The following is a 16,131-nucleotide window of genomic DNA, read 5'->3' on the forward strand; positions in this document are numbered from 1 at the left end:
GTCTTGAGTAGTCACAACTGTTGCACATGCAGTATGGCACTGAGTATTTTCATATTCCTGCTGTGACAAGCGTATGACACCAATACTGAATCATTATTCATCAATTCATTTCAATATGCTTCACAGCTTCACTACTCAAAAGCCAAATAACAGACCACTCCTCTTATTTTGTGGACATCTAAAGTAGGGCTACCATTATTACACTGGTACTTTCATGGTGTTTGCTTGTCTGCATTATATAATGATGTCATGTGGCCTCCAGAGAGGCCTGGTGAAGTTTTATCAAATTGATGCCTACAGGTGACCTGTGGGTCTGTAAGGACAGAATCCTGTCTATGATGAATTCTAACGCTGAAGAAGGCACTTACACCCAGTCCCAGAGTCAGAAAAATTAACCAATTAAGGTTAAAATCCCTGACCCAGCTGGGAATTGAAACCAGGACCCCTTGCATGAAAGGCCAGCATACTGATCATTTAGCCATAGAACCGGACTATCTGCATGGTGCTGCTGCTTATGGGATATTCATGAAAGCCTCTGTTACAGCACTGTCACTGGACAGACCCATGGCATGACGTTTTGAATTTCTGGCACACTTTTAGGGTTTTTACTTAACTCGTCCTTGTACATAATAAGTTTTTAATGGTGTACATTTCTAGCTTGTCCATGGCACATACAGCTCATTAAGAGCCTTTGCCTGCCAATTGCTGCCCAGCCATAATACCAGCCAGGTATGAGTGACACATGGTCAATATACCAATATTCCCAGCTGTATTGCTTGGCAATCTTGACTGAAACCGCAGTTCCTCATATCAAACAGCTTCTCCGTTGGTATCATGATGCTGAGTGAACCCCATACCGCCCCCCCAGTCCAGAATTATACCATAGGGACAAGCCAGGAAATGAATAAGTAGCATAATTCAACTACTAATTATGATCTGAACTTAAAAACTGAAATGCTTGCGTGTCCTCTTCTTGAGATGGTGCAGCTCTTTTCAGGCACACTCCAAATAGAGGTGAGCTGCACGAACCTACTTAAACACATATCAGCCCTCTTATCAATCTTAAATATCTGGCAGTACTGGGAATCAAAACCCAGGCCTCCCAGGACACCTGCTAATCAGGCTAACCATTACACTAAGGAGGTGGATATGATCTGAAATGACCTAACGTTAATTTTGAACATGAAGATCACAAAGCAATTTCCGATTTTCTCTTTTCTCTTTACTACCTAAAAATTGGCAAAGGTGGAAATGTTGGCCATTGCATGTAACAACTCTCATGTATGCATAGAGCCCAAACATACAATTTTTTTTTCACAAAGGTTCCATAATTTTTATCACTGTACCATTTACAAGAAGGACTGCTGTATGATTTGCAACTCCAGCTGAATTACTTGCCCTGCAAGTATACTCTCCACGATGCCGTGCTTTAACAGCCTCAATACTAAGGGCCCCTATACGCTGGCTCATTTTCCCAATTACCATCCCTTGAAAGTCAGGGGTTATCTCCACTCCTTTGAAGAACCATGATATGTCAATTGGAGTATCGCCTTTAGTTACTGCACACTGAACAACAACCATGTCTCCTGCATTGGCTGGCTTATCACCAAACGTGAATGGAATAACTTGTGGGGACACTGGAAAGTTTAATTTAGAATAATAAAACTGATCAGTGAACCATGGATTTATAAATGATTATGGTCATAATGAGAAAATAAACTGACTTTATGTCCTAAGGTGGCGAGGTAAAGCACTTTAGAAATAGGAATGGAAACCTTTTGCATGCTTCTCGCAGAAGGTTCCCGAGTGCTTATGTCACACCCTGTGAGGGTTTATATTTTTTATATAGTACACTTAATTACATAGCAAAATAATATAACAATTACAGAGCAAAATAATATAACTAAATAAAGAATTTACAAAACTTCCTTAGACAAACCTTAGACAATCCAGCCAAATGCTGTAGTATGGAGAACCTGCAACTTGTAAACTAACTGTGAAGTATGACAACAAAACTGACCTCTTCAGAGACAATGACAATGAAAGTCAAGGGAGTTCACTCACTGAAATATTTTTTGGAATAAAAATAGTGTTTGCGAGATCATAGTGAAACAGGAAAGTACATGGATATAAAGGTAGCAGAATCTTTAATAGATAAAATTGAAAGGAATTTTACATGCAAAAGTGTGTGTTAAATTTAGCTATTGAGAACAGGAAAAGAAACAAAGTAATAGTCTCAGAAAATTATTTATGTACAGTTTCAATGTAAGAACAAGAAACTGGTAAGTAATATAGAGCAAATTTACCCTAAGTCCTTTACCATTGACATGGAGTTCTGCTGTATGATTTGCTGTCCCTGCAGCATTAGTTGCCCTACATGTGTACTCTCCATTGTGTTTAGCTTGGACTGATTCGATACTGAGAGCACTAGTTCGCTTATTTGTCTTTCCAATTGTAATGCCCTGGTCGTGGGAAGTAAGCTCAGAACCATTGAAGAACCAAGAAATTGTGATAGGAAAGTCCCCTTTTGATACTATGCATGAAACCCCAGCCATTTCACCTGCATCAGCTGGTTCGTCACCGAATGAGAAAGGAACAATTTGAGGACGCACTGTAAAGTACCAAGACTAAACTGAACAACACTATAGATAACATGTGTACAAGAATTGATATTCATCACTATAAGTGATGAAAATATTATCACACACCATAAAAGGTTATATGGGATAAAGGAGAATGTGACAACAGGGGACGTTCAAACATAAAACGATGGTAAATAAAATATACACATATATGCCCATCTCTGTTGCTGTCATAACATGGACGACTGAATAATGAACATAAACTATCTAAAGCAGATATGAGTTTATACATAAAATGCAAATTGAAATATTAAACATGGAGATTGATCTTTTTTTTTTCAACTATTCTTTACCATTAACATGAAGAAAAACAGTATGGTCACTAACACCAGCAGCATTTGTGGCCCTGCAAGTATATGCCCCTCTATGCTCAGCTGTGACAGACTCTATATTTAAGGCACTAGTGCGATGGTTTGGTTTTCCAATAGTTATGCCTTGGTAATAAGGGGTTATTTCATCATCACTGAAGAACCATGAAATGCTGATCGGGTGATCACCTCTAGATACTACACACTGAACACCTGCTGTGTCACCTGCATTAGCAGGCACATCACCAAAGGTGAAAGGCATGACTTGTGGTGGCACTGTAAGTAATAGTTTAGCACAAGTCAACAACTGGAGAAAGTAATGAGGGTGTTGAATATACCACAAATTTTCAGTTGAACTTGCAATTATTATATTAGCTGGAGAATTCTGAATATAATTTTGATAAAAAATGATCTCAAGACCTTGAATTAAAAGACTGGGATTTTATATATGAAGGTAACATTCATGTTCAAAAAGAAAACAAGTATAAAGTTTCTCAATGATGTAGGTGTTGATTGATATTATGCCATATTATTTTTAAAATTCAGCAAGATATCTCAATTTTCAGTGTAGTGAACCAGACAATATAATATTAGATACTAAATGTTCTTAAAATAGTTTTTGAAAATTTTCCACGAAGCAAAAAGATATTTTATTTAGTCTGAAACATGCCAAGCAGAAATTCCACAAGTGTATCTAACTGACAATACCTAAAGGCAATATTCAACTTTGAACTTGTAAAAACACAAGCTAGAGATTTATTAAGGTTAAATTACCATCTATAAATTTTTATATGGAGAGGGACAGACAATAATACTGAAAAAAATGTAATTTTTACTTTTCATGAACAATACCATATTATGAAAAGGTCACTTCAATAAAATTACAACTTCACATCTACAAACAAAATCTCAACTACAGAGCCCATAGTTGCTCAAACTATACTAAATAATGAGATTAAAGCAATTATTTGGCAAGTCTCTCCAAGACTGTCATTGTCACTTTGACATTCTTTGCTTATTACCATAGACCTGTAAATATTCCTTGTGATTTGGCACTACAGATAAGCAAGTATAATCTCCTATATACCATGCAGATATATATTGAATTGCCCAAAAGTCCCATGACATCTTAATGATATACTAGGTACAAATTCATCTCCACTGAAAAACATTGCCTTCTCAATAAACAGTCCATCTGTAACTATAACACATGAATACCTGCATTTGCTGGTTCAAACTACAGATGAACTGAAGAATCTTAGAAGCACTGTAAGTCGAATAACATCAGATGAAGTAAATATATTGACAAGCTGAGTTTAGTACCTCAGATGCAGCACACAGTATAGAGTAATAGGTAATATAGTAGTAAGAATTAACACCCCCCACCCCCAACAGGTGATAGCCATGGGAAAGTCTGTAAAAGTTCTAATTTTAATTCTTTCTTTCCTGGCCTTTTTCCAATTGCTTGGACTCACCACTACATGTGGATTTAAAGTCAGTTTTTTGGTCAGATGCCCTTCCTGATGCTGAACCTACAGTATGTAAAGGAATGTATTCACTATTGCGAGTATCTGTCATGGTTAGTACTGTGATGTGTTAAGTTAAGACGAATATCTGGTCTCCAAGCCAGAAGAATTAACTAGATGTGGCTAAAATCCCTGGTCCAGCCAGGAAATGAACCAGGGGCTCTTTGAACCGAAGGCTGTTACATTGACAATTCAGCCAAGAAGGTAGACAATAGGTCTAATTTAATAACCCAAATATAGGTTGTATTAAGGTGATAATTGTTTTAAGGGGAAGTACAATCGCGATCACAAGAATTCCAGGTGGAAAAGGAAACAGGTAACGTTTGGGCAAAGATTTTGGCCAACCCTGAGGATGAAGGAGAAGTAACCAAGGCAACGTTATATCTGTTCGTCTTCCAGGAGGTGTGGCTTGCGACGTTGTGCACTCAGAGGTCACTCCCAACTCCATTTTTTTCAGGAACTGATTAAGATGTTTCTATGGTTAAACATTCTGGCTATACTAGCTTTTCCTAACGAAGGAAAACAATTAATTAACTGTAATTTAATTGCGATGAAGTGTGCATGATGTAATTCCACCCAAATATATGACATTTAATTGTTTGATCAGCGCTGACAATAACCTCATAGGAACGGTTTTCCAAATAGCCTTGCATCTCAGATAATCATAATTATTTAATGCCAGATTATTTTTACTTTGATTTTTGAGGATAAAAAATAGTAGTAGTAGTAATAGTAGTAGTAATAGTAAAATGGGCCTATATTGACAAAAATAAGGGTCATTCTTTCTTACGGTGATTGAGTGGGATGCCATTTGATAATGAAGTCATAGTCAAAACCGCTAATATTTCAGCCAGACTTCGCACACAAGAATTACAAAGAAACTGGAGAATTTGACCCTCAATGAGTTGACATACACATTACGTCTGTTGCCTTGAAGGAGCCATGTGGCTCCTTCCTTCATTCCCCTCTCCCTTCATTGTCAAGCCAGTGGGACATGTGGGCAGGCGGGGAAGCAACTACCTTCACCTCTGTGTACTTCTTTTTCTCCACCTCCCCTCACTCTTTAGATGTGTGCACGTGTTAACGCGCCTAATGGATGTGACCAATGAAATGTTGATTGATTGATGTTTGTTGTTTAAAGGGGCCTAACATCGAGGTCATTGGCGCCTGACCAATGAGAGAGTGTGTAAACAGGTACTGGGTGGTCCTGAGGGCTGTACTGATTTCTTGCCTGAAATGAACATTTCTGGCCATAAGATACTAAAGATTTTGAGTGTACAACTAGGCAGCAATCCCATCTTCACTCACACCAAAATATACAAAACAAACCGTTATAAATGAGGTTTCTACTGGTGTATATTTCTAAGAATATATTAATTTCCTTTGGGAGTTAATAAATCTATACAAAGTAGCATTATGATAAATCTAACTCCAATATGAAATTTACCACATGCATTTCACAGTAAGCAAAAAGAGAATATAAGAATATTTTGCTTTAACTATTTAGAAATAATTTTTTTTTAAACTTGTAATACCATATTCCATACGGGAATCGAAGATCTCCTTTTGTGGAGGTAAAATAACATAAGGATATTAAAGTATATTTAATGTTTGTAATATTGATGAAACTGGGTTATGGTTTCCTTCTTGGATTTTTTTTGAAACTTAAGGATAGTTGGCAACTGAGGATTAAAAAAGACAAAGGGAAGAATGCATACAAGAAGTCAATCTGGAATATCTCCTTTTTTAATGTGGCTCACCAACTGCAAGATCTGGAATCTTTGGTTTGCTTTTCTTCGTAATTTATTTAATTTTTCATAGGAGGTCAATGATGGAAAGAACTTGAAAGACCGCAACCTACTAATCTGCACCAACATAGTCTTAAATACCAGAAGATGAGAGAAATGTTACAAAACCCAAGGAAAAGAAATATTCACTCTTCTCCAGAGAAGTAATACTATGAATGAAGAAAGGCAACACACTTTTGAACAGAACACAGAATTTCATGGCACAGAAGGAAAAAAGGAACGGAAACTTTCAACATTATTGTAAAGCACAGCAAAAGGATAAGTCCAGTGACAGGATTGAGGTAAAGAGTTTAACCTGGTTTGAGCACAGGAAAGGTATAATATCTCTCTTGAAGCTTTTCATTCTATTTACCATTAACATGAAGGAAGGCTGTGTGGTTTGTTGAACCAGCAGTATTGCTAGCCATACAAGTGTATTCTCCACTATGCCTATCTTTCACAGCCTCAATCGTTAGAGCACTGATGCGTTGACCCTGTCTATTGAGTATTATACCCTGTTGGTCAGGAGTGATTTTCACACCATTGAAAAACCAAGTGATGTCAACAGGTAGGTCACCTTTAGATACCATGCACTGAACACCTGACAAGTCACCTGCATTCACAGGTTCATCACCAAATGTGAAAGGAACAACTTGAGGGGATACTGAAAAATAAACCATATATTAACAAGCTACACTTCAGAGGTTCCATACTTTTAACAATGAAGTTTAATCCATAGAACATCTTGAGAGCAGCTGGTTCCTAAAAAGATGCAATATTGTCAACTTGTCACTAGATCATGACAATAATAAAAACTTCAGCAACTAACGACATTTCAAGAAAAACTCATATTTAATGTCAAGAGTAAAAACTTCAGTATTACATCCGGGGGTGTCAGGAGTGTGAACTATTGTTAGGCTGAGGACACACATTTGTTTCTGGATAACTAATATTCCTCACTAGATTTATTTAGAGAACTAAATGACAAGCAGACAAATAAACAGAAGTAAGAAAGGTATGCCTTATGGTACCAGTAAAACTAGGATAAGATTAGGAGAGTATGAAACATGGTATGCCAGTAACATCTTATGTGTGAAGCGGAGAGATAACATGGATGTTTGTTTACTCTCCACTACACACGAATTGGCAGATATTACAGTAACAGGCAAACTGAAGGGAATGGATCAGACACTGAGGGAAGGGGTCGAGAAACCTAAGTGTGCTCTTGAATACATTTCCTATCATGTGAAGGGTGTAAAATAAAAAATGTTTCTACCTCCTAGATGTGTGTATTTTAAACTCCTTCACTGTGCATCACAAGAGGACCATAAAGGAAAAAAGTGATCTATTCTGACTTCAAAACTACTATTGCCCAACAGCTGCTGGAGACAGTGCAATTGCCTGAGTACTGTACTTGGTTGGAAGTAGACCTTCAGCCATCACCAAATCTATCCAACTGAAGCCAAAAACATGGGCTCATTTTCTCATGCATAATCCCTCCAACAGGAAAAGAATGTCTCCAAAAGGTGCACTGTTTGCTAACAGTAGGAGAAAAAGAAGTGGAAGTTCGTGGCAGTGCAGAAAGTGCCATGTTGCTTCTCATTAGAAGAATATTTTAAGATCCAACATACCAACCAATTGTATTGAGGCAATCTAACTGGTGAGTTCATGACTTTGCTCTAATCCACATAAAATTTCAGTTGATTTTATATCATTTTTTAAATGTTAGCATGCTTCCAACCTCTCTGCTAGGCTATTTAAATATGATTTCTAAATCACCTCACAAGGTATTTAAATGTGATGTCATTGGGATTATAAGTTCATACAATATTTAGAATATCTCTATGAAGTTTCGATTTATATTTATTAGATTCTAATGAAGTCTTCTTCCTGTGTTGTCAGACAAATTCAGAGCTCCACTTCCTAACACAGTATGACAACATTCCTAGATTGTATGTATACCCATTTCACACTTAATTCAATGCATACAGAGTAGATACATCTCCCTTAGTCTGGAAAAATAACTATGCCAGATGAAATTTATAAGACCAGGACAACTAAAGGCCAGTCATTTATAATGTTCAGCATTATCTCTCTATGAGATAGGCAAGATGTAATGAATTTGGAATAAGGTGAATTAGTTAAAGGAAAGAGTAGCTGGTGGATACTGAACTACTCGCCGAGGGTCAATAGCCTGCTCTTAAACTAATGTTAACTAATAATGAAAGAAAATACAGCAAATGTTATCATATAAGCATGTCAAAAAGGATCTTAGACTCTGTCCACTAATCCCAATGGTATCAACTAATGGGAAATGTTACCATCATTAAAAACAAGTTGCTGGATTTTGAGAAACCAACTTTGTTGAAGAATTATACACTCTAATATGATGAATATTTCTTCTATTTTTGTTTGACACATCCAAATTTATGATATATATGTTGATTCCCATAGGGAATCTGAAATATTTGTCCCGAATGAGTAAATTTATAATACCAATATAAATGGTCCGTTATTGGACATCATGAATTTTCCAGCTAACTCATTCCTGGTTGCCAGTGTTTCGCCCTCGTGTGCTAGGTTGGGCTCATCAGTTGGTACCTAGCACACCTACCAAGACGCTGGGTAGTGCATACTGTAGAGGCCACTGCGTAGGCTACTTGGAGCCACCGGCAGTGCCAATGCACTATGAGAGACTTGGTCTCTTTACCAAAAATTGATGCCTGCCTGGCCATCAGAAAGAACCTATACATTTCCTCTGTATGTGAATGAATGAATGAATGAATGAATGAATGAATGAATGAATGAATGAATGAATGAATGAATGACAAAAGGCATTTAAAAAGAAGAGATGACTTCTGGAAAAATGTTGTTAGAAAATGCAAGGCGCCAAGATGATCTGGCACGTCTTCTACTGTCTGTCTATTCGGTCATCAGCCCAGAGACTGGTTGGTATATACATGTCTCCTCTTGAGAAATAAATTCACACACTTAGCAGCTTCATGCCTAATTGTTCATTTTTATATTCCCTGGCTGATCACCTTCAGCAAACTTTTTCCTATTGTGCCCAACCACTATTGGGCTCTTCAGTGTTACAATGCCTCATTTTCAATCTTTTGTTATCAGTGGATCCTCATTGTTTCTTTCCTAATTGGTGTAACATCTTGAGATGAACACTCTTCAATACTACAGGATGTGAGGAAAATGAGGAGAAGATAATATGCATGCATAACATATGCCCATCAATAATAATAATAATAATAATAATAATAATAATAATAATAATAATAATAATAATAATAATAATAATAATAATAATAATAATAATAATAATAATAATACGGTGTTAATTTACATTTTTACCATTTACATGAAGAAATGTTGAGTGGTTTGTCATGCCAGCAACATTGCTGGCTCTACATGTATATTCTCCACTATGTTTTGCTCTGACAGACTCTATACTCAGTGCACTTAAACGTTTATTTATTGTCCCAACTGCTACACCTTGAAAGTCGGGAGTTATTTCTATGCCATTGAAAAACCAAGATATTTTGAATGGAGAATCGCCTTTTGATATTGCACACTGAACAGCTGACATTTCCCCAGCATTGACAGGCTCATCACCAAATGAAAAGGGGACAATTTGAGGGGGCACTGAAATGTAAATTAGTCAAATCAATGTCTTGACCTAATATATACACAGGAACAAGGGGGGGGGGGGATATAGGGTTGAATAGTGAATCTAAAAAAAAAAAAGCAGTGAAACAAGTACTACTTAAATAATATGAGAAAGTAGAGAGAAACTTAAGGGAGGTACATCTTTCTCACAACAGAAAAATAGTGAAATTTTATACATTATATCTTAGTATCTATATGTCCTGTGGAATAGAATTTAGCACACTAGAGAAAGTATATTTCTGCTCTACAGGGCATTTAAAATATATTTTCAAAATATCGTTCCTAAGGAAAATAATTTATTTTCCAACATGTTTTTAAAAATGTGTGCTGTTGTGAACTATTTACCGTACATGATTATTTTCATATCTGTATATTTAAGGGGTTGCTAATTTTAAAAGTTTATAATACCTCTCTTAACAATGCACAATAGAATTATTATTGTTGCATTATACAGTCATAATTTATGAGGTCAGAAATTTCTAGAAAACATATAAAAATATGCCTGATTTAAAATCAAATAAAAAATATTATTTTCCAAGACATTTCAATAATTTTAGTACATATTGTTAACACAAATACTGTGAACATTTAGAAATATCCATATGTTTATGAAAATTGTCAGGAAAATGCTTCAAGAAAAGCAAAAGCAAAGCAAAGTCACCTGCGTACAGGCCATGAAGGCCCTTCGAGAGGTGAAAGGTAAAGGCTTCCACTATCCGTAACCTCGACACTTGATGGGGTACAGTGGTTAGCTCTACGCCCGGCTGCCTTTGCCCCCAGGAATTAACCTGGTACTCATTTTTGCTGAAGGCTGAGTGAACCTCAGGGCCATGTGCACCTCCGGAAGTGGAAATCTCGACTTCCTGACGGGGATTACATAAAATCAGCTTCATGGTCCGTATCGCACTTCAATAGATTCACAATTAAGTATTTATTATTTTCCACCTAGTCGACACAATGATTGCCTAAGGCAATTTAATGGTTAAAAGTGGTACATGTTTCGTGTATTATCAACATCTTCAGCCACATAATACTGTTTAGATGAAAAATATATAAATTGACAAAGTAATGCTTATGAGGAAGTGTTCTTAAAATTAACATAAGATTGACAACATTAAAACAAACAAAAAACTCAAGAGAAAATATATAAATTATTTCTACAATTGAAAGCAGTCATCAAGGAAACACTTGTACAATATTCCATAGAGAATATGTTCTAAATGAATATTCTTTTCTTAATAATTCATGAAAAAAGGTCAATTTATAAATTAAAAATGTATAAATTAAATTTATAAATTATAATTTATAAATTTATAAATTATAAATAATAAATAAATTTATAAATTAAACATTGACCCTTTTTCATGAATTATTAAGAAAAGAATATTCATTTAGGACATATTCTCTATGGAATATTGTACAAGTGTTTCCTCGATGACTGCTTTCAATTGTAGAAATAATTTATATATTTTCTCTTGAGTTTTTTGTTTGTTTTAATGTTGTCAATCTTATGTTAATTTTAAGAACACTTCCTCTTAAGCATTACTTTGTCAATTTATATATTTTTCATCTAAACAGTGTTATGTGGCTGAAGATGTTGATAATACACGAAACATGTACCACTTTTAACCATTAAATTGCCTTAGGCAATCATTGTATCGACTAGGTGGAAAATAATAAATACTTAATTGTGAATCCCTGACGGGGAATCGGACCCACGTCCTTCCGGGTGAACCGAGCACGCCTTTACTGCCTCGGCCAGGCCAGGCAGCCCCTAGGGGGAAATGTTTCAGGACGGTATAAAAATTCTTTAACATTTTGAAAAAGAATGTTTTTTGACTAGGTGTGTGATATTTTGATAATATTAAAAAATAAGCAGAAATATGCTTTCTGCAAGTTTACTAAATTCCCTTTCCACAGGACATATACATACCAAGATATAATGAATCTAATATCACCCATATTTTACTGTGGGAAAGGTATACCTTCCTATTAAAGCTAACATGTTTGAAATATTGTTACCATTAACATAAAGAAATGCTGTGTAGTTTGTGATTCCAGCAGGATTTCTTGCCTGACATGTGTATGCTCCAATATGACTTGCTCCAACACTTTCGAAGCTCAGTGCACTGAGACGCTGGTTTAGATGGCCAACTGACACTCCCTTATGTTCGGGAGTGATTTGAGAACCATTAAAAATCCAGGAAATTGTAATAGGCAAATCTCCCTTGAATACAGCACATTGTACACCAGACATTTCACCTGCATTAACTGGTTCATCTCCAAATGTAAAAGGAACAATTTGTGGGAGAACTGCAACATGATGCACATGGCTGAAGGAATAACATGGGACATAAGGGTAAAGAAAAAAGAGAGAGAAAAAGAAAAGGTCAGGAAAGAACATAAAAAAGGAGATTAATATAGAAGTTATCCAAAGCCAGGTTTAAAAAGACATACAAATAATACCACATTGCCTAAATTTACCGTTCACATGAAGATATGCTGTGTGATTTGCCACTCCTGCAGGATTGCTAGCCATGCAAATATATTCCCCACTATGTTTTGCCCCCACAGAATCTATACTTAAGCTACTAATTTTCTGGGTTATTTTGCTTATCACAATTCCACTGTTATTGTTGGGAGCAATTAAGTCACCATTAAAGAACCATGTGATAGTAATTGGAGAATCCCCTTTCGAAGCAGTGCATTGGACAGCTAACACATCTCCTGCATTAACAGGTTCATCTCCAAATGAGAAAGGAGCAACTTGAGGACGCACTGTAAGAGGTGATTTCCAAGATTAGGAACATATTAGCCAAAAATGTATACTCAGCAATGAATATGTGCATTTATTCTGTTATGTATACAGTTTCTCTTAGGTATTTCAATGCAGAATGTAACTATACATTAAAAAAAAAAGAAAAATTCTTTATAGAACGTCATTCAAAGTTTTCTACCAGTATATTCTACAACCATTTAAGAATCCTGGAACATATTTTTCAATAGAAATTATCTACTTTTTTATATTTTTTTAAATTTTTTGTTTCAGAGTTTGAAGTAATGGCATCTAGGCATAGTCTGTCAACTGATATTCATTTTGGTAATAGACCACTTCAAATCAGGTTGCATATTTTAGAACAAGAAAAATATAGGGTTCTGGGTGTTTCAGTCAAAGTGTGCAACAATTAAACAGGAAATAAGGCATGCTCTACTGAACATTTTGAAAAAGAGAATCTACAGTCTTGAGAAGTCAGCTTAAGGTGACATGGGCTTAATAAGTCTATTGCTACTACAGTGTCCTGGATTATTTACAGCTATTTTTACATTTTTGAATGATCTGAAACTCAGCAGTAATAACTGTAAATATCATAAAACTAAATTTAGTTAACATGTAAAAAATTAACTAGGTATTAATTAATTGACTGTAAATAACATAAAAGCTATAAATTAAATATCTGTAAATAAATACACATACCAAAAATTAACAGTACATAATCTGGAAAACAGTCATAATGATAGAATTTACGAATTTGAGATCTTCTAAAGCTGGTTTCTCAGACACTTGGTTCCCATTTTCAAAATGTTTAGTAAAGCATCCCCTATTTCCAATTAAATTTTTACACCCTGAAAAGAAATAAAATACTACATGAAAATAAAAAATTGAGGAAAGATGTTCAATGCTGCCATCCATTATCAAATGATGATGATAAATAATTTTGTGTGGCTATTTCTAGCTGGGTGCAGCCCTTGTAAGGCAGACCCTCCGATGAGGAGGGCTGCATCTACCACGTGTGGGTAACTGCGTGTTATTGTGGTGGAAGATAGTGTTATGTGTGATGTGTGAGTTGCAGGGAGGTTGGGGACAGCACAAACATCCAGCCCCCGGGCCACTGGAATTAACCAATGAAGGTTAGAATACCTGACCCGGCCGGGAATCGAACCCGGGACCCTCTGAACCAAAGGCCAGTATGCTGACCATTCAACCAATGAGTCGGACACCAAATGATGATGATGATTAACAACAAAATGATGATAACCTCATTACTGGTTTTTGATGGACTCCCCGCAGTCAAGTACTTCACTGAAGAGCTTTCAACTGATTTTGACTGGCAATGCTCAGCAACAGAATCTCCAGACAGAAAGGCAATGTTGGTACTGGACAAAGGACTGAGCTCAATGGAAGCTGCCTGCATGGTACTGGTAGGAGACAAGATAAAATTTCTGTCGCTTCCAAGGATGGATCTCAGACCTTTTAATATTAACACTAACTCCTTTTATGTCGCACCATCATGACTCATATTACAATATTACAATAGAAGACATGTCTACAGAAATGGGCTAACTTTCAAAATTAAATTTTTTGAGATAATTGCTAAATGTAAATTCATATTCTTATCTCAAGGCTTATCTCATTACTTGTGTGTAACGAGACTATCATATTTTAAATTGGGCTATGCGCAAGCCTTCATATAAGGTTATATAGAGAATGTAAAAATTCTTTCATTTTTTGAAATGCTCTTTATGTAATATCACAATGGGCTAACCAACCACTGCATTACATCTGACCACAGTGAAAAACAGTACAACTACTAGACAAATAGGATAACCAACCTACAGTCAAGTACCTATTTTAAATGAAAAATATATGGATAAATAATACATTATTATAAAATTTAACTCTTACAGGGCAGAATTTAATATATTAAATCCCATAACAGGTCGCCTGTGAGCAGAATTTAGTATATTAAATGGTCAGAGATCCATCGTCACCGCCGCACATAGTAATAAAAAATCTCAACAGGTGGCAGTAAACGACACTTACAGAGCTGGCTGGAGGGGGGATCATGGAACAGAGTTCTGTTAGAGTTCTGTTATCTCCCCGCTAGCTGTTTACAACCTGTGAAAGGCTATCGTGCTCAGTTGAGTGTGAGCCATGAGTTTTGAGACTGGCATTTTGTGATTTATTTAGCTATTTTGCGACATGGTTAGTAGGAAGAGAGATTGCTTCAATTGTGGACTCTACAGATGTAGATGAAAGTGATTTTTCATTCTAAGAGTTTGTAGATGAAAATTTAAGTAGTGAGTCTTCTCAGTGCAAGAGCAACTCAAGTGCCCTGGAGAACAAAACAGCTAACAAAATCACTGACGTAACTTGAACCCAGTATCTTCAAGTACCATTCTGATATATAACATTAATCAAAGTACCAAGTTTACATTCATATCTTGACATGGCGACTGAGCTTACAGAGCACTTTTCACTATATTTGATAACAAATTTTTTACATAAATCTGCAGGAAAGAATAATTCAGGGAAACAAATGGAAACAACAGGCAACATCTCCAACTAAAAGATGTCAAATCAAAGACTGATCATCTCCAACACTATCTAATATAAGGGCTTTGATTGGCGTAAAACTTGCTTGTGGAATGACTCCTATGCCTCTTTTGTGCTAACATGCTGTTGCAAAAAAATTTGATAATATCTTATGGATCTCTGCAATGGAGTATTCAAGGTAAGTAATTAATATTACATACATATGCATGTTTATAGCTTGTGTTCGATAATTATGGATGAGTTTTAATTTGCCATATTTTAGGTTCGCGTACAGACATAAAACTCTTTCGCCCATGTAGGGTTAGGAACAGCAGTACTATTTAGCTTTTACAGAATAAAATGTCAACATGATAATATTTGTATATTTTACTAATTTCAAGAAACTGATAAGTAACTAATAACCACATCAACTAAGTTTGAACCGTTTATGTTCGTGTGCTTAATTCAGAATGTAAAAAGAAACAATGGCAGAAACAGAAGAAGGAAATATTTCTGAAGTTTGTGAAATATCATTAATTATATTAGCGTGAAGACCACTTGTATAGATGAACAGCAACTATGTGTTAAATTTACAAGTATAAACAAAAACCATCTTTAATTCATTATAATCCAACTTCTTAACATGGAATAACCCCAGTTTCCTGGGCAGATGCCCTTCCTGACACCAACTCTATATGAAGGGTTGTATTCACTATTGTGTGCTTCTGTGGTGGTTGATAGTGTGATGTGTTGGATGTATATGAAGAAGTGTGTTGATATGATAACTAACACCCAGTCCATGAGCCAGAGGAATTAAAACAAACACTGCTAAAATTTCCTGCTTGGCTGAGAATCAAACCTAGAGCCATATACACT

The 16,131-nt window shown here is 35.8% G+C and overlaps 1 protein-coding gene across 1 annotated transcript in view; it reads right to left on the reverse strand.

Moving 5' to 3' along the window:
• The window catches only part of Dscam1 (Down syndrome cell adhesion molecule 1), a 915,831-nt gene that overhangs the window by 212,854 nt on the left and 686,846 nt on the right, over window positions 1-16,131 (reverse strand). Inside the window, exon 13 of the mRNA XM_068229242.1 lies at window positions 6,637-6,927. Coding sequence (XP_068085343.1) covers window positions 6,637-6,927 — 291 coding nt within the window. The remainder of the gene's footprint in view (window positions 1-6,636; window positions 6,928-16,131) is intronic.

This window comes from Anabrus simplex, chromosome 9, assembly GCF_040414725.1.
Source record: "Anabrus simplex isolate iqAnaSimp1 chromosome 9, ASM4041472v1, whole genome shotgun sequence".
Lineage (NCBI taxonomy): Eukaryota > Metazoa > Arthropoda > Insecta > Orthoptera > Tettigoniidae > Anabrus > Anabrus simplex.